Consider the following 21608-nt stretch of genomic DNA (forward strand, 5'->3'; position numbering starts at 1 on the left):
ATCTTACCACGATCGAGACGATGCGTCAAATGCGCGATGAATGGTTGAAACAAATTGCCCCAATCCAAATGGATCATGACCTGGTCAACGTGGGGCGTGTTCATTTGGTAACTCATAGTTCACATGTTCGTCATCCTGATCCTTGGTGCCTGTTGCAATGAGCAAGGATCAAGAATATATGGTACTGTGTAGGACAAATATTCCAGTCCATACAATGTAGGGAGGACGACATTTTCCTTCGGAAATCCAATTGATTTCAGAACGAACTTTTCGAACCTGTGGACTCAAAAATGAAGAAGTCCAGAACTCTAGCTAACTAGAAGTCCAGAACTCATAGCTAACTTGATAGATACACATAATTCTTCTTTACTGATTTAGTGCTTACTATTAACTATCATGGGCCAAATGAGTAAATTCCTGAAGCTAACATGATACTCAAGTTCAACAGGGGTCTGCTGATGACACTACATTAACAAAACGAATGTTGCCGATCTAAAATAATGTTCAGATACTAGACCAAGGAAAAGTTCATGCGATGCTCAGTAGTGGTACTATGATAAACTATCCACCCTGTTTCAACTGCTGCCATTGAAAAGATTCCAGTCATGGACATTGAAGTTCATCACGGCGAGCTTGAAGATCTCAGACATTGCTAAGCATCCTGCTTGTTCTGCTGGTACTGCTGGACCGGCTGCAACTGCACTGGCGCTTTCACTCAAGGGGCTGAATGAATAGCAACAGAAACAACATCAAATTCTCAATTTACAAAAACAATATCTGAAGGATTATGCTGTAAACTTTGATATAGAAGGGCAGAAAAGCTGTAATAAAGTCTTCAATAACCTCTAACAATCTAACATTACCACCTAATGCTGTTTATCAGAATTTAACTACAAATCTAGTTTCGTCTTGTTTAACTATCCACCAGTGCACTAGCAATCAGTATGACAAGAAAATTCAAACATCAGGCTGAACACAATAGGGCTGTTTCATTTTGTAAGCACAGGTGTGTTCCTAAACAGTAAGCATGTTTCACCAAACAAGATTATCAACACTCACCACAAACATGTCAAGATGCGACCAGACTTTAAAAAGGAAAGACTGATACAGACAATCCGTAGTTCTTAGAATGCATAATCAAATATTAGCCAAGCTATGACCAACAGATGACACTGAATGGTAGTTTCTGTGATGGGAAGTCCAAATGAGCTTTTCACCCTGCTTAAGTACAAACTAATAGAAATGACCTGTCTAACAGAAAGTATACGTAATTAGTGATATACTGCGCTTACTTTATCAACAGTGGCTCATATGCAGTAATAACTACATCAGTAGCTGCATTCTTGAGGCGTATATTGGCCAAGTAAAGCTGCAATAGGTAATCCAAGAACTCAGTTTGAAGAACCAAGATTTCACAATTTTCCTGTTGTACATACTAATGAAGGAATGGATGCACTCACTCGAACAATGTTCTGTGCTTCTCTGCCTTGCCTTCCTTTTGAGATAGCCTACAAAAAGGAAGAAAATTAAGCACAAGATTTTGCACTTTCCTGGTCAATTCACCATCCAGTGTTGATTATACAGCATATCCAAGCTATCAAGTATCAATGTGCATCAATGAACTGAACTACCAGAGTTAATGAAATCATGATACACAGTAGTTCGATAATTTTGCACAAATCATAATGTTTCATGGATCTATTTATGTTATGGAGGATTCTTGATCATTAATTTCTCCCAAACTTTATTTTCCACTTAGACATCTGCATTACTACTTATCTGGAAAGAGAAGGATGTAGAACCTAGAAACATATACCTCCAACACTATGATTTAAAGGGGTCATCAATTATATGAGAATGGTTCAGCCCACCTACAGTTCAACCAACAAAACGTCCAGTAATCCCTAGTATTTATCCATACATCATTGTTATTTTTCTTAGGCATGCCAATTGCTACCAAAATCTGTTTCCATTCTCTGTAATGTGCAGCTGTTCAAGTATGAAGTGTGATCACCTAAACCTATACAACTCCAGCAATATTGTGCCATCATATATTTGTATTGTTGAAAAAGAAGGTGAAAATCTAATGTGCTGGATATTGATTTATCGCAAGGTGCAGAATAATCTGGAGTTGGCAAAGCACAACACAAAGAGGAAATAATCTTACCAGCTGACCAACCGCAGTTCCAGCCACTGCAGGAGCATCTCCAAATCGCAGACCACCTAGCTCGATCGTCCCAGAATGCTCAACTACCTAGCCAACAAACATGAATTTAACTCAGTTTAAAGGCATGAGCCCTCGAATCTTAACACAAACAGTCAGGAACTCCTGATTACGTTACATCGACTCCTAACTCTAATGTTTGACGAAGTAGTATGCTGAAGCACTAACAGGTTATCCTCACCAAGTTGTCCCCCGCGTCCTGCTCGTTGGCGATGTCGCGCAGGAACCAGAGCGCGCTGCCGCCGTCCTCTACCTCGCCCTTGAGGTCGAGCAGCTCGAAGATGAGGCTCTCGTCGCGGGCCGGGTCAACGAACACCTCCTGCGCAGCAAACCCCAACCCAATCAAAGTATACGCATCAGCCACCCGCAGAAACTCCGCCACCCCCCCCCCCCCCCCCCCCCCCCCCCGAACACAAAACCAAACTCAAAAGGGATCAAAAGCGAGAGGTGCACGAACCTGATGGTCGGGGACTTGCCTGATGTTGCTCACATCCTGACCAAAAAAAAAAAACCAAAGGAAAACGGGGGGGGGGGGGGGGGGGGGGGGGGTAAGCGCAGTACAGCGTGAAGGAACGAGAAGCCGCCGCCTCGCAAGGAGGATGGTGGGGGAGGCGAGGGAGTACCTGGAACCGGACGGGGAAGGTACTGGAGATGGCGCCGCCGAACAGCGGCCGCCCGGCGCATCTCTCGCCGGACATCCTCCGGTCCTCCGGAGCCCGAGATCAAACGAAGAAGTCGGTGGTGGAGACTGGAGAGGAGGAGGAGGTCGGTGGGCTTGGCGATTGGGGCAGCGCTTTATAGGGAAGGTTGGCGAAGTCGCCGCGCGTCGATCTCACGCGCGGCGGCCGCGCTTCGGCTTTCCTTCCCCTGCGCTGCGTGGATGCTACGCCGAGCGGTTCGGTAGTGCCGGTTGCTCCACTGCGGCGCAGGCAGGGGACGAGGCGACGAGCGGGGACGCTCGGAGGCCCGGACGGGCCGGCGAAGCGAGCGGCCCATCTCACGCGGCCGCCTGAATTCAACTGCTTCCAGCAAAAAATTTAGGGACAAAACCGCCCATCTCACATTCTCACGTAGCGTTGGGAAGAATTCCTTGAATGGGGCGCCCTATCTTCTTTTAAAAAAATATCGGTCGGTTAAATGTTGTAGTTGATCACTAGTGAAACGAAACAAAAAACTTTAATCACTGAAACACAGTGGAGACACATGTTAAAAACATGTACTTATCACGTATGAAACATTACGTATTAACAGACTGAAACATATGTTTTTCTTTTATCAGAATATAATCATACGATAACTTGTTCTAAAGATTTAATTGCAACGAATATAACAGTGGGATCGGATCGTAGATTAGATAAGTAGTTTAGGAGAAAAAAGTTTTGAAGGTCACTAAATACATACATGCATATATGGATGAGGTGAAGAGAGACGAGAGAGAGGAGTGGCAGATAGTTTTATGAAACACGCTAAAGATTTGCATTGAAACATATTACTATCACATATGAAACTTTGAGTTCTAATAATTTGAAACACATGTTTTTCTTTTAACATAATATAATCATATGACATCTTGTTGGAAAGAGAAGAAACAGTATTTTCGGAGAGGATTCGTCATCCGTCGGCATCCCGATTCACGGCATTCCTGGTAACATTGTTCAGCTTGGAATGGAACCTACTGAATGCTCCAGATACGCCGCGCAGGGAAACTCAGAACAGAGCAAAAAGGCAAGGGTGTGCCATTCAGATTCAGGTATTCTGGAAAATTAACTCTGGCAGTCGGCGCGTGAGAGGCTGCAAAATTTAATTTGATCATTCTCTATATATAATAGCGTTATAAACACTAATCCAACGGCAAGGTAAATAACACTTCCAAACAACACGCAACATTTCGATCGCGCATGCAACAAAATCATCTATTGAACTCGAGTTATTTCTCCATAGAACAAAGTTTTTCGGAGCAAGTCCCTACACTGCCAGCTAAGTCGAGCACCACAACGCCGCAAAAGGGGACGCCCTGCTGTTTCAGCCCTCCAGGAGGCCCGGTCTCCGCTTTCTGCAGACATAAGTTGTCCAGGCCAAAAGAATCTGACATGACAGAGAGCTCAGTTCTCCTCTCCATCCTCCTCTCCTTCACCTTGGTCTTCATCATCCTCCTCCTCATCGTCATCATCAGATACCTAAAAATGTTGCGAGTGGAGGATAAATACAGATATACAATGGTTAAAGTTCAACAGTAATAATTCACCTACCAGTCAAGCGCAAAAAAATATTGCTAAAATAACCTTACTGAAAAGTTAAAATATCACCAGCATAAGAAAGGATGACATGCAATGTTGTACTGGGAGTAACCATTATGAGCACACTGATAAGCTATCACGCTTTATATATTTACAAATGTGAGGTAGGATTACCTCGTCATCGTCATCCAGTAGCTCTAATTCTTCTTCAAATTCCTGCAAATGAGATGTCGGATAGGACAAGATATTAGGATTTAGGAATAACAGAAATAAAACAAACCACTTATTACGGTAGAAAGACTAACATTGTTGAAGTACTTCAAAGGATTAGGCCACAGATCTTCCTTGATGACATCTGCCACCTGTGCAAATAAAGTTCTCAGAGAACATCTTCACAGAGCATAGGATATTCCAAAACTCTTGTGATAGAACTTCGAATAATTTACAACTAAACAAAGTTTCAAACAATCATGGTTTAGCACGAGCCAGTGGGACGATTATACCTCATCCATAGCTCCATGAGCAAAACTTCTGTTCTTTTCACTATTGAACCAAGTAAAGAAACTGCAAAGGAAAATGAAGACGTGTTAACAACTTAACTGCCAAGAACCCAGTTGTGACAAACAAAGAACACAATATTATATAAAAGTAAGAAATGGATATAGACATGGCAGAAAGCCTCCACCGCACCCAAAAAACAGATAGTTCATATAAATGATAGCTAACAAAATAGTGAAAAGAATGCTATCATGTGCCTTTGGCAGTTGCTAGTCGGTTATCGAATTATATCAAGCAACATAACCAGCAGGTTTACCAGGAATGAAACAAGGAATAAAGCTAGCATGCTAAGATTACTTTATAGAAGGTCCCTACTATTTCTTCCAACTTCCAAGTAGAAAAGAGAAGACCAAAATTGTGAAACAGATAGAAATAACAACCTTTCATCAATTAAGATTCGCTTGTCCCCTTTCTTCGTGTACGCACGATCATTGGCAATATCCTTAAATGTTAAAAATGTTATTAGGTTAATAGGTTCTCTTTGCACAAGCATAGCAACAGAAACACTTAGATCGATCAAAAGGGTACCATACCATTCCTTTCTTCCACCTGATGGAGGTAGCCTTTACTTTGACTGCTTCATCGTCACTAAAGGAATATGTTTTTGTAAGCTTTGTATCTTCAAAATATGGATTGGGGGAGAATGTCTACAGTTCAATGACAAGCAATTGTAATCACGGTAAAAGAAATAAGGAAATAATATCTTGCAAGTGCAAAGAAGCTCACGAGAGTAATGGAGTAGCCTGATTTGATATCTTCTGAGTCATCCACGTCGATAGACTCCAAGTGTTTGAAAATCTATAATAAAAAATAAGAAAGCTCATGACGTAGTTCTAGTAATATATTTCATTGTGTTCATTGTGCGTCGATTGTTCCCATAGGACTACTGAGAAAATCAATATTTCCTTGCTTTAGTACGCCTCATACTACTTTTGATTTAAAAGTATATCAAAGTTAATGTTAGTAGTCCACAAAAGAAAGGTACCTTTTGATCATCTTCAGTTAATAGTTCACCAAGCATAGGATGGCTAAGAAACTGCAAGATGAACAGTAGATAGCATAATTAATAAGTAGATGAAAGGTTTTAATCAATCAACAATTCAATCCGAAAGAGCATGAAATAAAAATCATTGTAGAAACATATTACAGACCGCTGTCAGCCAGAAGTCAGGAATTTGCTTGATAATTTTATTCCGTCGAACATAAACTGGTCTGCGAACCTCGTTGTATTTCTGTTCCAACTCCAGAACTTTATCACATGCTTCCTCATTAACCTGAACTCAGTTAATGCAATGAACTAAGAGCCTAACATTCAAAACCCACTAAACATTCCAGCTGATTGTATCAGGTCCAATCAACATATGAAATTGGAATTGTAGGTACTCAAACAATAATTCTGGAAAGGAACACTTTGTTAGCAGTACAATTTTAGAGATTGCATCATTGATTATGATAATTTTCACTTAGTTCAATTAAATCACTAATCCTGATACTAAAACTAATAGAATGGAGTAATTATGAAGTCAAATAAAAAGCCTGAAACGAAGCTGAATCCATGATGCACAATATCTGGTAGACAAGGGAGTCTGGAATGCAATGTTGTGCAGATCAGGTAATCATGAACCAAGTCATGCAAGAATTTTTCTCATTCCAGAGAAACCGAGAATTTGCACCTATTAGCTTTGTCTGAGAATATGTGGAGTTTCTGGACATTAGAGCACCCAATTTAGCTTGTACAGTTCTGCGATTACATTATAGAACTAATTTAAATTGCCAGAGGAATTGAACAAAGACAGACGAGTTTCCTAAAGCATTTCTGACCACATTTTGAAGCCTCCAACCTCTAAGTTGAATGTGAAAAAACTTTTGCAGCTAACTACTCTCCAATGAGCTCCACATGCATCTCAAAGTGCTCATAAAGCATTTAACTGTAGCACAATCTATTCTAGACGTCTACAGTTCAATGGCCATGGGTTCACAGTCAACTGATTTTAAGTATCTGACAGAACAAAACAGGCACAACATCTACTGCTAACTTTCACAATTCCACAATATCAGGCCTCCAAACAGGTCAAGCCATAGAGAGAACATGGACAAGCTATCTAGCATCTAACATAGCACTTATGTCCCAACTTGAGCCATAGAGAGAACCGAAAAATTGAAAACCCGATCTCCCAAACCATATGTCTACCCAGCCATAGTAAACCAATCATTCATCAACCGTTCGTTCCGCAGTGAAACGATATCATAAACACAACAGAATCAGAATCGGGAGTCGAACTTCTCCTAAATCCCGCGCGCCCCCTGAGCCGCGACCGCTCCGCGAACCCATAAACCCCCAAAACCCCAGCCCCCTAAAAAAAAATACAAACGCCCCAGCAGCAGCAACCACGCCGTGCTAGAGGATCCAACGCCGACTCACCTTCTCGATCTCGTCCTGGATCTCCTGGAGCTTCTCGATGGACTGCAGCAGGGCGGCGTCGACGGGCTCGGCCTCCGCGCCGTCGGTCCTCGGCTTCTTCCCCTTCTGCTCCGCCGCCGCCATCGCCCGTTGCGATAAACCCTTCCGCGAGCTTTAGGGCTTTAGCTTCCCGGCGAGGTCTGCTGACTCTGCCGCCGCTGCTGCCGCCGCCCGCCGAGAGGGGAGGAGGCAACCGGAGGCGGGTGCGGAGGCGGGGGGGTGGTCAGGGGTTAGGGGATGGTGGGTGCTGTATGTTGCGAGCCCTTTTATATCGGGCCGCGCGCAGAGATTCGCCGGTTTGAGTTGGGTTGGGTTGGGCCTCATTTTCTTATGGGCTAGGTCCCTTTGAAACAAATAGTAGTTTCTTTCTCTGAAGAGGAAGTTTAATTAAAATATCATCGATAATCAATCTAATAATCTATTTATATAATAGTTTGTTGTAAATATATTGTATTATTAATACCTAATCCATCCATGTTACACACATGCGGTCACGCGTGTGGGTGCCGCACCACCGCCCCTCCCATCGATCCTGCGCCTTTTGTGCCGCGTGACGTCGACGGTGCGGTGGCTCGTTTCTATCCCGCGGAGAGTGTATATTTATGTAAATATATTTCAAAGGCATGTAAATATATACAAAAATCGATGAAAAAATATATATATTAAAATTTAATCCTCTCAACACCTTCTATCTTTTTTTTTCAAACGATCAGGCCATTGCTGACTTTTTATATTAAGAAGAAGATATTCCATTTTAAGGAGAAAACAGGATCAAACCTTACAGCGCACGGTTAATTAGGAAACTGAGCGAAAACCATAACTACAACACCACACCAACAGCTAACCTATCCTAAGCTACTTGAGTAGTAGTGGTAGTAGTATATTTAACAATGAATCAAATGATAGGAAAAAAATCTTAAATTTTTTTTAATAAGACGAACGGTCAAACATGTTTAAAAAAGACAACAGCATCAAATATTTAGGGACCGAGAGAGTAGCATGTATCTTTAATCTTATAGGAATTGAAAACACATGAAACAGATGCCCTTTTATTGCACCAAATGAAAAATTAAGTTCGTTTTTTTATGGAACGGGCAAAGTGCGATATTATTTTCTAGTCTCGTGTTACACTGTGCCGATGAGTGCTCATGGACGCGTTCATCCCTGATTAGAAACAGTAGTTACACCTGTGTGCTGACTGAGCACAAGAATTTTTTTATGAGCACTGGAAAACTCAGGTGAGAACGTTGCAGAAGGTTATACCGCTGCCATTGATTCAAACAGAACTGAAACAAAACAAGTTTACTTTCTAGTCCCTTACATCCAAGGCTAAGTGAATACCCAATAAAAAAACCGTATATCCCCCAGCTAACTTATTACCACAGTCCCTTACTCCCTTGTTCATATCAGGAAAACACTAATAACTTAATTCTGATGAATTCATGTCGATATATCCTTCTCGTGCAAATAATCTACAAAACTGAAGTTAAAGTATCCCGTGGCGCCACTAAAGCATACTAGCTTACACCTCTGGATGGCTTCAGTGTCATTTTGAGGATAAGATCAATTCCAAACTTCAGCCAACATAACCAACCATCCTACACCAGAACTGATAGATGAACTGCCAGTTCTGGGAGGTTGAAATGGCTGCAACGACTTGGCTACACACGATCTCATGAAGCAATCAGTCGGGGTTAATCACCCAGGCCACAAGTAATTCATGCCACAAAGTTCAAGGAAGAAGGGTCCTGACTAGGTCTATCCAGCCTTTTCCTGCAAAAGGAAACAAACAATACCATCATAACTGTATCTGAAACTACATTCTAATTGAAAATTGTTATATACATTCTAAATGAAAATTGTTTTATACATTCTAAATTTACGAAATTACTTGGGCAAAATCTGGCCCCACCACGCAATCAACTCTGCGATCTTTTTCTTTTTCTTCTTTTAACATGGTATTTTTAAACCTTGAGAACAAGAATGCAGATGTTCCTTTTCACCTCGTTCAAACATATCAATGTACGTATATGATAATAATTGGAAAAAATATTTTCCTTTGAAAAAAGGCAAATGAAAAGCAAATTTCTGCATTATCAGGAAACTTAGCTGGACTTAATCTTCAGAGGAACTTAACTAATATGAAAAAAAAAAAAACCCTGCTGATCTAGTGTTACATTACAAGGTGCGATCATTCAAATCAGTGAAACATCAATGACCAATGTCAGTGATAAAATTCTTGTAGATTATTAAGAATTTTCAATTTAGTTTAGCCAAAACAAAATGAATGAGGTCATGAAACTTGAAGAAACACTGTGGAGTTTCCAATGGAATGATATAACCATATAGTTCCACTAGTTTAATCAAAAGTTACTGCCAGCATTGAAAACTGGTGACAAACAGTTACATACCGCTACAACTTTCCTGGCAATTATCATGAGCAAAAAAAAGCAAACACATTCATAGCACTTCATGGCCTTAAGTCAGCAGACACAATATGCAAATGAGATTTTTTTTTTTCTGGTTGTAGCAACTAGCAACCTTTATGTAGGATTATAATATATCAAACAGCCCCTTTCCACAGATTTAAATTTAATTCTAAGCACATTTAGTGGGCATATAATGATATTTTTAGTTTGAACATGAAAGAAGTGCCTGTTTTCAGCACCAGCATGCCCATTGACTTCATACAAAATATAGTTGTCCTTACTCCTTACCAATTTACCATCCTCAACAAGTAAAGACTAAAGAGAACACTTTATGTTATAGGCTCATGAAATAGACAAGGTTTGCTCTAATTTTGCCATCACACAGATTCATATAATAGCTGTGGTCGTTTACAGGAGATGTTCTTGGGTCCAATAAAACACTTCCACAGATGCATTGCAGTAGCTCCTTAAAATACTAATTTTGTTGATATAAGAAGACAAATCTGATATCTTGAGCTATTGCATTTAAAAAGTACCATATGTTCGAGAACTATATGAAAGAAAAAAAATGTATGTAATTTTGCTGAATCAGCATATCTGTGAAACATATGGGTTGGAAGCTGTACCTCATGAACGGTTTTATACGTGATATTGACCTTTCATAACCATCTTCTGAATCATTCTTTGCATTATCATCTGATGCCTGCTCCACATCGTTGTCTTCTTCATTTTCTCGTCTTGGTTTTGCTTGTTGTCTTGATGTAGGCTTCCAGCTTGCTTTGGCAAGTGACTTAGCAAGTAAATCTGCAATATTTATTGACATTTCCTCAGCTTTCTGCACATGAGGAAAATGATCTTCCTCAAAATGGTGTGACAACCACAAGTACATTGACAGGACCTGATGTTTTGTCTCAAGGTCCAGAAGCTCAGTGTCGTTCTTTGCAGAACCCTTTGGCATTCCCATTGCAATGCTAACACGACGGCTTTGGCTATAGTTTGTAGCAAATCTCAGAAGATGGTACATGGCTTTTGGATCCCTTATATTCACTGGAGCAAAACAAAAATTGTAGCGATCCTTGAGGGAGAGACCCTGGATCCTCTCAAGCATATTAGCAACCTTCTTGATACTTTCCTGGTGACACATGAAGTATGTACTGTCGACGCGGCAATTTTCACGGAACTTATCCAGCAGTTCATTGAAGGTAAGGTCAGGAAACTGGATGGCAAAACTTTCCACCTGCTCAAAGCAAGGGAATAGACCAACTTTCTTCGCTTCCTCAAATGGCTGCTGAAGGCACTGGATCAAATAATCCAAATCATCCAACAAGAAGGTGGTTGTCAGCCCATCTGGGTAAATACTGCCTCTCCGACCAGCTCGCCCAGCAATCTGTTTTACCTGTGAAGCAGCAACAGGTACCATCCTGTCCCCATTGTACTTGGCCAAACTATAGAATACCACTCTCCTAATGTTGAGGTTCAATCCCATACCAACAGCATCACTTGCTACAAGCACATCATACTCATTATCCTGCTCATTAAACAGCTTTGCTTGCTGCCGCCGTGTCTCTGGTGGAAGAGCTCCATATATAACGCAACACTTGTGCTTCGTAAACTTCTCGATTGCCAGTTTCACCTCAAATATCTCTCTGCGTGAAAACGCGACAATGCAGTCACCAGAGCGCACATTCTTGAGGTCTCCAAGCAGTGTCTTTGCTTCAACAACAAGCGGTTTGAAGCGCTCATATTGATGCACCTCCAAATCATCTCCAGTATCTGCGCAAATCTTCCGAACAATCTTCAGAACACTAGGGTCACCACAGAGATGTATCTCGTCTGCCTTGAGCCCAAGAACGGCTCGTGTCCACGCATAGCCCCTGACAGGGTCAGCCATCATCTGTATCTCATCAACCACTGCAACCTCGTAGGGCTCCTCCGTGGAGAGCATTTCGATCGTGCACGCGACGTGGTTGGAGAATGGCACCTCCTTGATCTCCTGTCCAGTGCGGAGGCTGCAGTAGACGCCCAGGGCATTGACCTTGTCGAAGACCTCCATGGCGAGGAGCCGGAGCGGGCTGCAGTACACGCCGGACTTGGCGGCGGCGAAGCGGGTGAGCGCGTTGTGCGTCTTGCCGCTGTTGGTGGGCCCGCAGTGGTACACCACCCGCCGGCGCATGGCGCGGGCGAAGGGGTACCACGCGTGCGGCGCCGTGAGGTCCGCCGCGGCCATGACAGACTCGTGCTTCCTCAGCTCGTCCGCGAGGTGGGTCACGCAGAACTCAGCGAAGGCCGGGAGGAGGAGGGCGTGCGCGTCGTCGGCCGGGAGGGAGAGGAGGTGCTCGGCGGACTCCAGGGAGAGGCGCGCGGGGAGGAAGTGGCGGAAGCGGCGGGCGTAGGTGGGGAACGCCGAGGCGGGGATGTAGAGCGCGAGGGCTTGGTCGGACATAGCCGGGTCCTTGCCGAAGCGGCGGAGGAGCGCCACCACGGCGTCCCACGTGGCCTTCGGGAGGCGCGACGCGCCGGTGGCGGGCTCCGAGGTCGACACCTCGCGCCATAGCTGCTTCCCGTCAAGAGGCGGCCGCGGCTTACTGTCCCCCTCGGCGGTCACGTCGGAGGAGAAGAAGAAGCGGTGGTGGGGCGGTGGGTCCCAGGGGGAAGGGGATCGGGGCGCGGCCCGCTGGAGGTGGGAGAGGAGTGGGAGGAGGAGGATGCGCCGGTGGTGTTGAGAGGATGTGGAGCGGCGGAGGAGTGCGGCGGCGATGGCGGCGGCGGCGGCCATGGAGGGTAGTAGGTCGGGTTAGGAGGCGGCCGGCGACATGGGGCAAGGGGAAGAAGGGAGAGGCGTCGCGCGACAGGCGGCGGCCCAGTAATTGGCCGTGGGCCGAGTTGGGCCTCCAGCGGAGTCGGCGGGGTTGATAGCTAACCTTTGAGAAAAGGAAAAAGTACACCGAAGGTCCCTCAACTTGTCATCGAGTTACAAAATCATCCCCCAACCACAAAACCAGATATGAAACATCCATCTCAACTTACAAAACCGTTTACTTTAGGTCCCTCAGTGGTCTTGAGCCCGATTTTATCCCACGTAGTGGCCGAGTCAGCATGTGACCCACATGGGCCCCACATGTTAGGATGCCACGTCATCCCATCCTCTCCCTTCCTCCTCTATCTCCCTCTCTCACTTCTCTCCTCTCGGAGCAAATGTTTGTTATGGGTTGCTTCTTATTCCTCAAGATGAGGGATGTTTCATATCTGGTTTTGTGGTTGGGGGACGATTTTGTAACTCGATGACAAGTTGAGGGACCTTTGGTGTACTTTTTCCTTAAGAAAATCCGCCCATAACAAACATTTTCTCCAATCAAAGAATACCACAAAATTTTTTGAATGCCAAATAATACCACAAAGATAACCAAATTTTCCATCTATACCACGAAATCTAATAACCAAATTTTCCATCTATACCACGAAATCTAACCTCTCCTCTCATGACAGCCAAGATTGAATTGATTAATCATCAAGACTACGACAATAGCAGCGATGACGCCATCTAGATCGAGCTCCAGCCGAAGCCTCGGTGTGACCACCTCGTCCTTGGCAATGGCAGACACGACAATGGCATCTATCTCAAGCTCCGGAAGAGGATGAATCCACTCCAAAGATCAGATGAGAGGGGATGAGGAGAGAAAGATGAATGCATCATTTGGTTCTTTATGTGGTATTGATTGGTATTGTGAAAATTTTGTGGTATTCTTTGATTTGGGATAAATTTTTGGATCACGGATAGAATTTTCTCCGTATTTTATCTTAACCTTTGAGGGAGTTAAGACTTCGAGGTCCATGGTTTACCAGAAGGGATGAAAAATGGATCGGTTATTTTTCTGTTTTGGTCCGAATCCAATAGAACTAATAATATGGTAAAATATTTTGTAAAATCTGGCGTATTAGGATTAGAATATGGTATTGCTAAAATTCAATGATGCATATTATCCGATTTTTTAATGCGAATTATCTAACAAAGTGCTATCCAGATAATTCAATTTTTAATAACTAGCCATATGATTATATTGCTATCATAGCTCAACCAAATGATTTGTTTGTTTTTTTCTCTTACTAGAAAAAATGCCTGTGCGTTGCAATGAGTAAATACGTTTTTTCAATGATATATTAAGAGCTGAGCAACAAATTGAAATATTGAGATCGCTATACATTATAATTGAAAAAGTTAATGAAAATTCTAATATTGGGATCGCTATATATTATAATTAAAAAAAGTTAATGAAAATCTTTCTTGGGTTTTGGGGCGAAAGCATTCCTTACTTTTCAGCCCTAGGCCAGTCCGCTACCTCCCTCTATTTAGCTTGCTTGTTTCGACCCAGTCACGAGTGAAGCCGTTTTTAGCCCTAGGTCGGTCCGCTACCTCCTTCGTTTGGCCTGCTTCCTTCGACCCATCAAATCCGGACGAATCTTCCTCAATCACCCAAAATTGGTTGAGGGTTTTTTATCCGGCCACTCACCTTTTTCCGTTTTACCCAAAATCAGAGCATAAAACTCGGGATAAAAATAATCGGGAAAGATCGCCGTCATCATCGGCAACCGTTAGATTAAATCCGACAAAATAAAGCGAGGAAAATCATAGAGAGAATGATGAGGGAGGAGTAGGAATCGATTTTTTTATTTGCAATCAAATTGGAGGGAAAACGCACGATCGATATGGCGCTAGCGCGTCGCCAGGGTTCAACTTGGTACACGTGCCGCGAATAGATCGGATTAAAAAAAACCAGATGAGAAAAACCAAAATCGCATGGGATAAAAAACCGGTGAAAAAAATTGACAAAAAAAAAACAAAAGCGCCCGGGAGGCGCGGTGTGATTGAAAAAACCAGAAAAAAAAACCAATAACGCGTGCGCAGGAAAAAAACTCTTTAGCGTGAAAAAAAAATCGCCAGTAAAAAAACACAAACGGACTTTTTTTTTTGTTTTTTTACTGGCGAGACTTTTTCCCCCTTTTTTTCCTTGAGTCGGACGATTTTCTTTCTTACAACGATAGAAGCTTTTTTATCCTTTTTTTAGTCGGACTTTTCTTTTACCTTTTTAGTCGGACTTCTTTTTCTTTTTTACCGACTTTGGAAATTTCTTATTCTTTTTAAGTAGAGATAGAGATACAGAGATTAAAACTGAAAATAAAATTAAAACCGATTCAAACACGGATGACGTATCAAAGTACCGATAAAAACATCTTAAATTTTTATAATAGTAGATATAAGCTCTCTATCTAGTTTGTAAGTCTAATTAGCTTTATTGTGTGGTGTGATGTTAAGTGTTTCTAATTCTTGTTATTATTGTATTACGTTGTATATGTATGCAACATCCGATATTTTTGATTCGTTTATAGGCCGTGTTATCTTCGACTCTATATCATTTTCAACGCTACATCCACACCAAATCCCAATCCGCTAAAATAATTTGGTATCCATTCGAGTATCCGAATCCATACTGTTTTCAACCCTTAGGCTATATTCGATTAATCCCCACAAACCCCTCCAATCCTCTTCAACACTCTTTAAACCGAGCAAGGCCTTAAGGGGACTGAGTGCAAATACATGGGGACCTTTCTGAAAAAAAAGTACAAAAATAGGGGCTATTTGGAAAGAGGGGGCTCTGTCAAAAACAGCATCGTGTGGCCTGTTTAATTGGGCTGAGATGGTCTGGGCCGTATGCCCGTACACCTCTCCCATCCGGCCATCCCCCACGATACCGTCAGTCCGTCACGCCCCAGAATTGGTGTGAGGTTTCAAATCATCTCGCTTCACGGTGGTCGCTCGCAAGCCACACACGCACGCACCCCCACCACTCCTCCCATTCGAGACCCCGCGGGGCTCTGGATTGCTTGCTCGGAACCTGGGATGCACTGCCTCGCCTGCGCCGCTCCGGCCGCGCGCGCCCCGGGCAGTCGCGTCGGCGGCGGCGGCCGCCGGAGGATGGCTATCGAGTGCGCCGCCTCCTCCCCCTTCACCCGCGACGGCGAGGAAACGGCCCCGAGGTATGCCCGCCCCTTGCCCCTGCGCCAGAAATTTTGTTCTAACCGGGTGGTTTTCATCGGTACAATCTGGTGGTTCTGGATAACTGTATTGCGTAGTTAGTGTAGGATGGCCCAATTTGGGTACCTTTCGCTTGCTGAATCTCGGTTGCTTCTAGCGGGAGATTATTGATTATTCCAGTTGTGTTCCGTTTGATATCTAGTAGAGTAGTAGTTGATGAATTTTTAGGGGAAAATTCGATGTGCGAGAACATTCGTGTTAGTTAACTCACCATCAAGCAGCGTCCACATTTTCTCATGTTCTGTTAGTAGTATTTGTCTTTTGCACGGCGCTCACTCTGTGACTATGTGCACCTGCATTAGGTATTCATAGTTGGTTGACCGTTTTCCTATTCACTCTATCTGTTTATGTTTATCTGAAATTATATTCCAGGTCAATGATGGAAACATATGGTGAAATGTCAAGTAAACCTGTATTGCTTGCGTCAAGGAGGAAGCTTGTTGCATTATCATCGTTTTGCTTTTGCTTACATTCTTCAAGGTACTTCTCAGGTTCGGACTAAGTGGCATGATAATTTAGGTGTTAATAGAAATTAACTCGATCCTTGTCAGTTGTCACCTACCCAAATGATTGCTTTTGTAGTATTTAATTTACTCTATAAGTGTTCATGCTTTGTAACTTACAACTCCTTAAATACAGCACTTGCTTTGGGTGATCCATCTGTTAAAATTGATGATGTCACTCCAAAGATTTTTCCATCTGGTCCACTGTTTCCAACTGAGGTCAGTACTTAGTTGAACCCACTTTATCCTATTTTACTTCTTCCAAAAATATATTTACATTTCTTTGGATATTTCTTCTTTTATGGCTTGCATGGCAGAAACGGATCGCAGAGCTTTTTGAAACAAATACTTACTCTGTTGTCAACATTTTTGATGCAACTCTGCGCCCTCAGCTCAATGTAACTGGTGTTGTTGAGGTAAAACTAAAATGTGCTTTCGTGTTATAGGTTAGAGTAGAGTCAAGAGTATGTGTTAGTTGTTGCTCAAATTGACAAATGCATCACTAGTATTCTCCATAGAAGCACTAGGATAGGACAAGTCTGGCATTCTTTCTTTCTGAACTGGTGATTCGATCAAGCTAAAGTTAGACAAGGAATTGCTGATTTATTGTCTTGATGTCCTGTATATCTTTCGCAGATATCATGTGTAGAGTCTTATTGTTACTTTTAATAGAAATTTTAGAAGCCCTTGTTTGAAAGAAACTTCTTAATATTCATTATAGATTCCCGAAGGAAATGGTTCTGGCGTAGTTTGGGATGATTCCGGCCATATTGTTACAAACTACCATGGTATGGCAGTCAGTAAATTAAAAACCCATCATATGTGAGAGATCTAAATTCCTTCATACATAATTATGGTGCTTGACCCTTTCACCCTGTTGCACACTCATCTTATTCATTTTAATTGTTGGTGCAATGACAGTGGTTGGCAATGCCCTTTCAAAAAAACCAAAGCCTGGCGAAGTTGTTGCGCGTGTCAACATTCTTGCTGCTGATGGGTAAATTCTAATAAAACTGCATTTTACAGGATAGTTTCATGATTTAATGTATATACAATTGCAATGTTCCTTGTATATGCAAGCCAACTAATCGTTAATGCTCTGGTGCTCTCCTATATCTACCTGAAAGGATACAGAAAAATTTTGAAGGCAAATTGGTTGGTGCTGACCGTTCTAAAGATCTTGCTGTTCTCAAGGTGAGAAGTCTTTTGATTAGCTATAGAGAATTGTCATCTATCATCACTATGTTTACCATAGGTTTCTCTCATCTCATTTCGGTGTGCAACATTTTATATTAGTCATTCAATTCATTTCATCTCCCTGGTGGCCTGGCATGTACATGCCTCAAACTCTCATTAATATCCTTCTGTCGTTAGCCAAGGATTTAACTATCTGCTCATTTTTATCTCACATGGCATATGTCATGGACTAAGAAAATAAAAAGGGAGTAGAAAGTGGAAGTAACAGAAAAAGAAAAAAATGATACTTTTGGAGTTTTAGTTTCATAAGTAAAAATTCATCTCTTTAGCCAACTGCTTCAGTTTTTCCCTTTTTGTTGTTTTGTTTTGTTATGGTATAATAGTTTATTTGTGACAGTAACACAACATTTTCTTCTGTTGAGTTAGGGGTCCCATGCTATTTGATTGAAATGTTTTTTGAAGAGTTAAGTTACGAAACTGAGGGGGGGGGGGAGGGGGGGAGGTTCCTTTCAGAGGTCAAGAATACATACTTTTGTTTGCCCCGTCCTTTCTTCTTTTACGGAAATAGTATATGTATGTTTTTAGATACCAAGATGTTTTTATTTACCTACTCATCTTATGCCTGCCTTGTCCCAATGGAATCTAGTTCAAGGACAACCAATGGAAGGGCTGTATTAGATAATTTTACGGTTTGTTAGTGCGTAAAGTCCTGTTGTGATTTTCACCTGAGCTCAAATGTTGTCAGACATAGTACCTCATATATGGATTATGGACATGCAATAGGTGGATGCTCCTACAGATCTGTTGAAGCCAATTAACGTGGGACAATCTTCAGCTCTAAGAGTTGGTCAACAGTGTTTAGCAATTGGAAATCCATTTGGCTTTGACCATGCTCTAACTGTTGGTGTCATCAGTGGTTTAAATCGAGACATTTTCAGTCAAGCTGGAGTAACAATTGGAGGTGGAATTCAAACAGATGCAGCTATTAACCCTGGGAACAGGTTTGTAGATATGTTTCTTTAATGATTTATCAACTGATTACCCTTTTCTGGTCTCAGAACCCAACCTGGAAACTACCATTAGTTGTACTGGTTTACATCTGTATATTACTTACTGACAAGCATAAACACTTTTGTCACTAGTTACTTGATGGCTATACTGTATTACTGTTTATGGTTTCTACTATGCACAAAATGATAGTACTTGCCTATAACAGTGCAAAACAGTTGACTCAGGACACAGAAGAGGAAGTATTTTACTTCTTACTTTCTTGAGTTTCTAGCATCGCATCTAAAGTCAGGACACATAGATTGGGGCTAAATTGCAGCTCTGGCAGTTGGCATAGTGGTAATATTTGTTGCTACCAGTTTACTATATTAGGGTAGAATTTGATCATATTTGTGGTCAAAATCAGCTTGACCATGTATGCCCTCGTCCTTGAAGTGATTTAGTATGCATTACCTGTACTCTGGGGCAATGAACATCTAGGGTTAAGGATCATGTTGTAAGTAGTGGTTTATACAATATGTGTTGGATATTTATGTTTCTGAAAATGTATTATAGAGGGTTTTACTAAGCATGTATACTGATGTATGTCCATGCAGTGGTGGTCCATTGCTGGATTCGAAGGGGCATATGATTGGTATTAATACAGCAATTTTCACACAGACAGGTTAGATTATCTCAACATGAAATGTATTAATCAAATAGCACTGAATTGTTTCATGCTGATTTGCGGAGGTAACATTAGTAGATGTTCATGCTTTCTCTACAGATGTCAAGCACTGCACTTAGCATTCAAAAGAGAATATGTCCAATTAGTAAAAGTTCATCCTCAATAAACTAAAATGATCATAACACATTGCAAAGCTTGCCTCGATCCCTGTACATCAGTTCATTTCCCAGAGTACTCTGGTTGATGGCACACTTTGAGTGACTTTCTATTTTGATGGCATGATTAGTGAGTGGTATCATCTATCATGTTTATATTCGGATTCACAGCATTCTTTGAAATTGTTATTTGCTTGCATCCTAATGGGCTGTAAGAATTGACATAATTGATTATAGTTGACTCAAAATCACCTCCTTGAAGCTGTGCATTAGACCATTTGTTTTTGTTGTTGATTTGGTAGAGCATAAATCAGATATTCAGATCCAACTATGTCCAATGTAACTTAAATTCCTATGTTAGTCTGAGATTCCATTATTTCTTCAATGTCGCAGGAACATCTGCTGGTGTTGGTTTTGCCATCCCGTCATCAACTGTTCTGAAAATAGCTCCTCAGTTAATTCAGTTTGGAAAAGTATGTTGCATGGATATCTTTCAATAACATCATCATCAACCTAATAACATACGTATTTTCTAATCATCCCCTTAGAATAATGTGTTATGTTTATGGAGATGCCATATGTAGGTATATGTTTCATGCATTAGATGGCATCTTATGGATTGTGATTCTTTATCAATAATCAATAACTGTGGTTGTCATGATTTTAGACCAACATGCTGTGAAACATGCTCAGAGTCAACTTTAGGTGTTAGCAGTAGGAGGAAACTTTCGGTTGATAAGTTTTTGTAAATACTATAGGGACCTTTTCCAAAGATAGTTAAATTAATTTTGGTCTGAGTTTGGCCCAAAACTTTGCCCTCCCCTCCTGAAAACTCTCTTGAAACTTTGTGAACACTATTGCTTGAATGTTTTTGTTGCAAAAATTTTGAGCACAGATAAATTTTAGATTGCTATTAAGAACCTTCTTTCTTTTCCATTGCCGACACATGTGCTTAGCAGTTAGCTTCTGTATTCTATTTTATTTTAAATTATGCTTACACTCCTCTCTTAAGGTTCGCCGTGCTGGCTTGAATGTGGAGTTTGCTCCAGATCCAATCGCATATCAGCTTAATGTTCGCACTGGATCTCTAATATTGCAGGTAGACTGAGTTGGTGTAACCCATATTTTCTGTTGGCCAAACTGGATTCTGTTCATAATATTTCTGTTTCTGCAGGTTCCTGGGGGCAGTGCTGCAGCCAAAGCTGGTCTTGTTCCTACCAGTAGGGGTTTTGCTGGTAACATTGTTCTTGGTGATGTCATTGTTGCCGTGGACGGTAAACCTGTAAGTGTTGATTGGTTAACATTAAACTGATTTTATAGCCTTCTGTCAGAATCCTTGGATGCTATGTACTAAGGTAGCCTTAGTCCAGTCTCTGTTTCTCATGTTGGATCTTTTGGAGCAGATCAAAGGCAAATCTGATCTATCGAGGGTTCTGGATGATTATGGCGTTGGAGACAAGGTGAGCTTGACAATCCAAAGAGGCGCTGAAACTCTGGAGGTAACCTTGCCTTTAGAAGAGGCAAGTATCTGATGTATTTCTAGCAGTAAGTTGGCATCCCCGATCTATTGCTTTTGTAAATATCGCATTTGCTGAGCTGTTCATGCTTCCAACCTGAAGCCTTTTTCGTTTGTTTCTTAAATACTAAAACGAATCGATTCAGAACTCTCTCTCTCTCTCTCTCTCCTCTCCATAGATGGTGCCTCAATATACATCAGAGTTTCTGCTTATTATACGTCATAATCCTTTGAAGATTATGATGCAGTCAGTCCATCCTGATGATCTCATTGATGTAAGTATATGTAGGTAACCAGCTGAAATTCCTTCTCTTTTGGGGGGTTAACAAGGGTGTTTGCTCTAAGGCTGTGTTTGATGGTGAGGGGATTGAGAAAATTGGGAAGATACGTAAAACGAGGTGAGCCATTAACGCAAGATTAATTGAGTATTAACTATTTTAAATTTCAAAAATGGACTAATATGAATTTTTAAAGCAACTTTCATATAGAATTTTTTTAAAAAAAATACACCGTTTAGTAGTTTGGGAAGCGTGCGCGCGGAAAACGAATGACAATCTCCCCA

At 41.7% G+C, this 21608-nt stretch overlaps 4 protein-coding genes across 8 annotated transcripts; 1 reads left to right on the plus strand and 3 right to left on the minus strand.

Annotated features, from left to right (window-relative positions):
• Window positions 1-213: 213 nt before the first annotated feature.
• Window positions 214-3235, minus strand: LOC4336045 (ran guanine nucleotide release factor). Of its 2 annotated transcripts, NM_001419392.1 has the most exons (7): window positions 2848-3235; window positions 2682-2717; window positions 2406-2543; window positions 2168-2254; window positions 1461-1508; window positions 1293-1369; window positions 214-723 (listed from the first exon to the last, which is right to left on the minus strand). In NM_001419392.1, exons 1-7 carry the CDS (start codon window positions 2920-2922, stop codon window positions 576-578), a joined length of 609 nt encoding a protein of 202 aa, NP_001406321.1. In that variant the 5' UTR covers window positions 2923-3235; the 3' UTR covers window positions 214-575. The 2 variants fall into 2 exon arrangements, with proteins under 2 accessions (NP_001406321.1, NP_001406322.1); NM_001419393.1 differs by lacking the exon at window positions 2682-2717.
• A 775-nt stretch (window positions 3236-4010) lies between these two features.
• On the minus strand, window positions 4011-7719 carry LOC4336046 (NAP1-related protein 1-like). Of its 3 annotated transcripts, none has more exons than XM_015778343.3 (10): window positions 7442-7719; window positions 6171-6251; window positions 6005-6055; window positions 5746-5817; window positions 5553-5666; window positions 5400-5461; window positions 4965-5025; window positions 4767-4823; window positions 4636-4677; window positions 4011-4401 (listed from the first exon to the last, which is right to left on the minus strand). In XM_015778343.3, the coding sequence occupies exons 1-10, from the start codon at window positions 7562-7564 to the stop codon at window positions 4327-4329; spliced, it is 738 nt and encodes a 245-aa protein (XP_015633829.1). In that variant the 5' UTR covers window positions 7565-7719; the 3' UTR covers window positions 4011-4326. The 3 variants fall into 3 exon arrangements, with proteins under 3 accessions (XP_015633829.1, XP_025880936.1, NP_001406323.1); NM_001419394.1 differs by having other exon boundaries at window positions 4018-4401; window positions 6171-6293; XM_026025151.2 differs by lacking the exon at window positions 6171-6251.
• A 926-nt stretch (window positions 7720-8645) lies between these two features.
• LOC4336047 (ATP-dependent RNA helicase SUV3L, mitochondrial-like) lies at window positions 8646-12705 on the minus strand. Its single transcript, NM_001419395.1, has 2 exons — window positions 10536-12705; window positions 8646-9253 (listed from the first exon to the last, which is right to left on the minus strand). Exons 1-2 carry the CDS (start codon window positions 12683-12685, stop codon window positions 9199-9201), a joined length of 2205 nt encoding a protein of 734 aa, NP_001406324.1. The 5' UTR covers window positions 12686-12705; the 3' UTR covers window positions 8646-9198.
• A 2980-nt stretch (window positions 12706-15685) lies between these two features.
• Window positions 15686-21302, plus strand: LOC9268615 (protease Do-like 8, chloroplastic). Of its 2 annotated transcripts, none has more exons than XM_015778519.3 (13): window positions 15686-15942; window positions 16373-16491; window positions 16640-16722; window positions 16821-16919; window positions 17225-17291; window positions 17425-17500; window positions 17631-17697; window positions 18484-18701; window positions 19305-19372; window positions 19924-20003; window positions 20543-20629; window positions 20705-20812; window positions 20934-21302. In XM_015778519.3, the coding sequence occupies exons 1-13, from the start codon at window positions 15806-15808 to the stop codon at window positions 21060-21062; spliced, it is 1338 nt and encodes a 445-aa protein (XP_015634005.1). In that variant the 5' UTR covers window positions 15686-15805; the 3' UTR covers window positions 21063-21302. The 2 variants fall into 2 exon arrangements, with proteins under 2 accessions (XP_015634005.1, XP_015634006.1); XM_015778520.3 differs by having other exon boundaries at window positions 16373-16480.
• The last annotated feature ends 306 nt before the right edge of the window (window positions 21303-21608 follow it).

Source organism: Oryza sativa, chromosome 4 (genome assembly GCF_034140825.1).
Source record: "Oryza sativa Japonica Group chromosome 4, ASM3414082v1".
Lineage (NCBI taxonomy): Eukaryota > Viridiplantae > Streptophyta > Magnoliopsida > Poales > Poaceae > Oryza > Oryza sativa.

What these genes read in the sequence shown, in the direction of transcription:
- LOC4336046 (NM_001419394.1), bottom strand. Translation starts at nt 7,564, where the DNA reads ATGGCGGCGGCGGAGCAGAAGGGGAAGAAGCCGAGGACCGACGGCGCG. An exon ending in TAACTGAAGATGATCAAAAG is followed by an intron (nt 5,818 to 6,004) that starts GTACCTTTCTTT and finishes TTTTTATTATAG; the next exon opens with ATTTTCAAACACTTGGAGTC. An exon ending in CTCATGGAGCTATGGATGAG is followed by an intron (nt 4,824 to 4,964) that starts GTATAATCGTCC and finishes TTATTTGCACAG; the next exon opens with GTGGCAGATGTCATCAAGGA.
- LOC4336045 (NM_001419392.1), bottom strand. Translation starts at nt 2,922, where the DNA reads ATGTCCGGCGAGAGATGCGCCGGGCGGCCGCTGTTCGGCGGCGCCATC. An exon ending in GGCAAGTCCCCGACCATCAG is followed by an intron (nt 2,544 to 2,681) that starts GTTCGTGCACCT and finishes TTTGCTGCGCAG; the next exon opens with GAGGTGTTCGTTGACCCGGC. An exon ending in GAACTGCGGTTGGTCAGCTG is followed by an intron (nt 1,509 to 2,167) that starts GTAAGATTATTT and finishes TCCTTTTTGTAG; the next exon opens with GCTATCTCAAAAGGAAGGCA.
- LOC4336047 (NM_001419395.1), bottom strand. Translation starts at nt 12,685, where the DNA reads ATGGCCGCCGCCGCCGCCATCGCCGCCGCACTCCTCCGCCGCTCCACA. An exon ending in CGTATAAAACCGTTCATGAG is followed by an intron (nt 9,254 to 10,535) that starts GTACAGCTTCCA and finishes TTCCTTTTGCAG; the next exon opens with GAAAAGGCTGGATAGACCTA.
- LOC9268615 (XM_015778519.3), top strand. Translation starts at nt 15,806, where the DNA reads ATGCACTGCCTCGCCTGCGCCGCTCCGGCCGCGCGCGCCCCGGGCAGT. An exon ending in GGCGAGGAAACGGCCCCGAG is followed by an intron (nt 15,943 to 16,372) that starts GTATGCCCGCCC and finishes ATTATATTCCAG; the next exon opens with GTCAATGATGGAAACATATG. An exon ending in ATGTAACTGGTGTTGTTGAG is followed by an intron (nt 16,920 to 17,224) that starts GTAAAACTAAAA and finishes TATTCATTATAG; the next exon opens with ATTCCCGAAGGAAATGGTTC.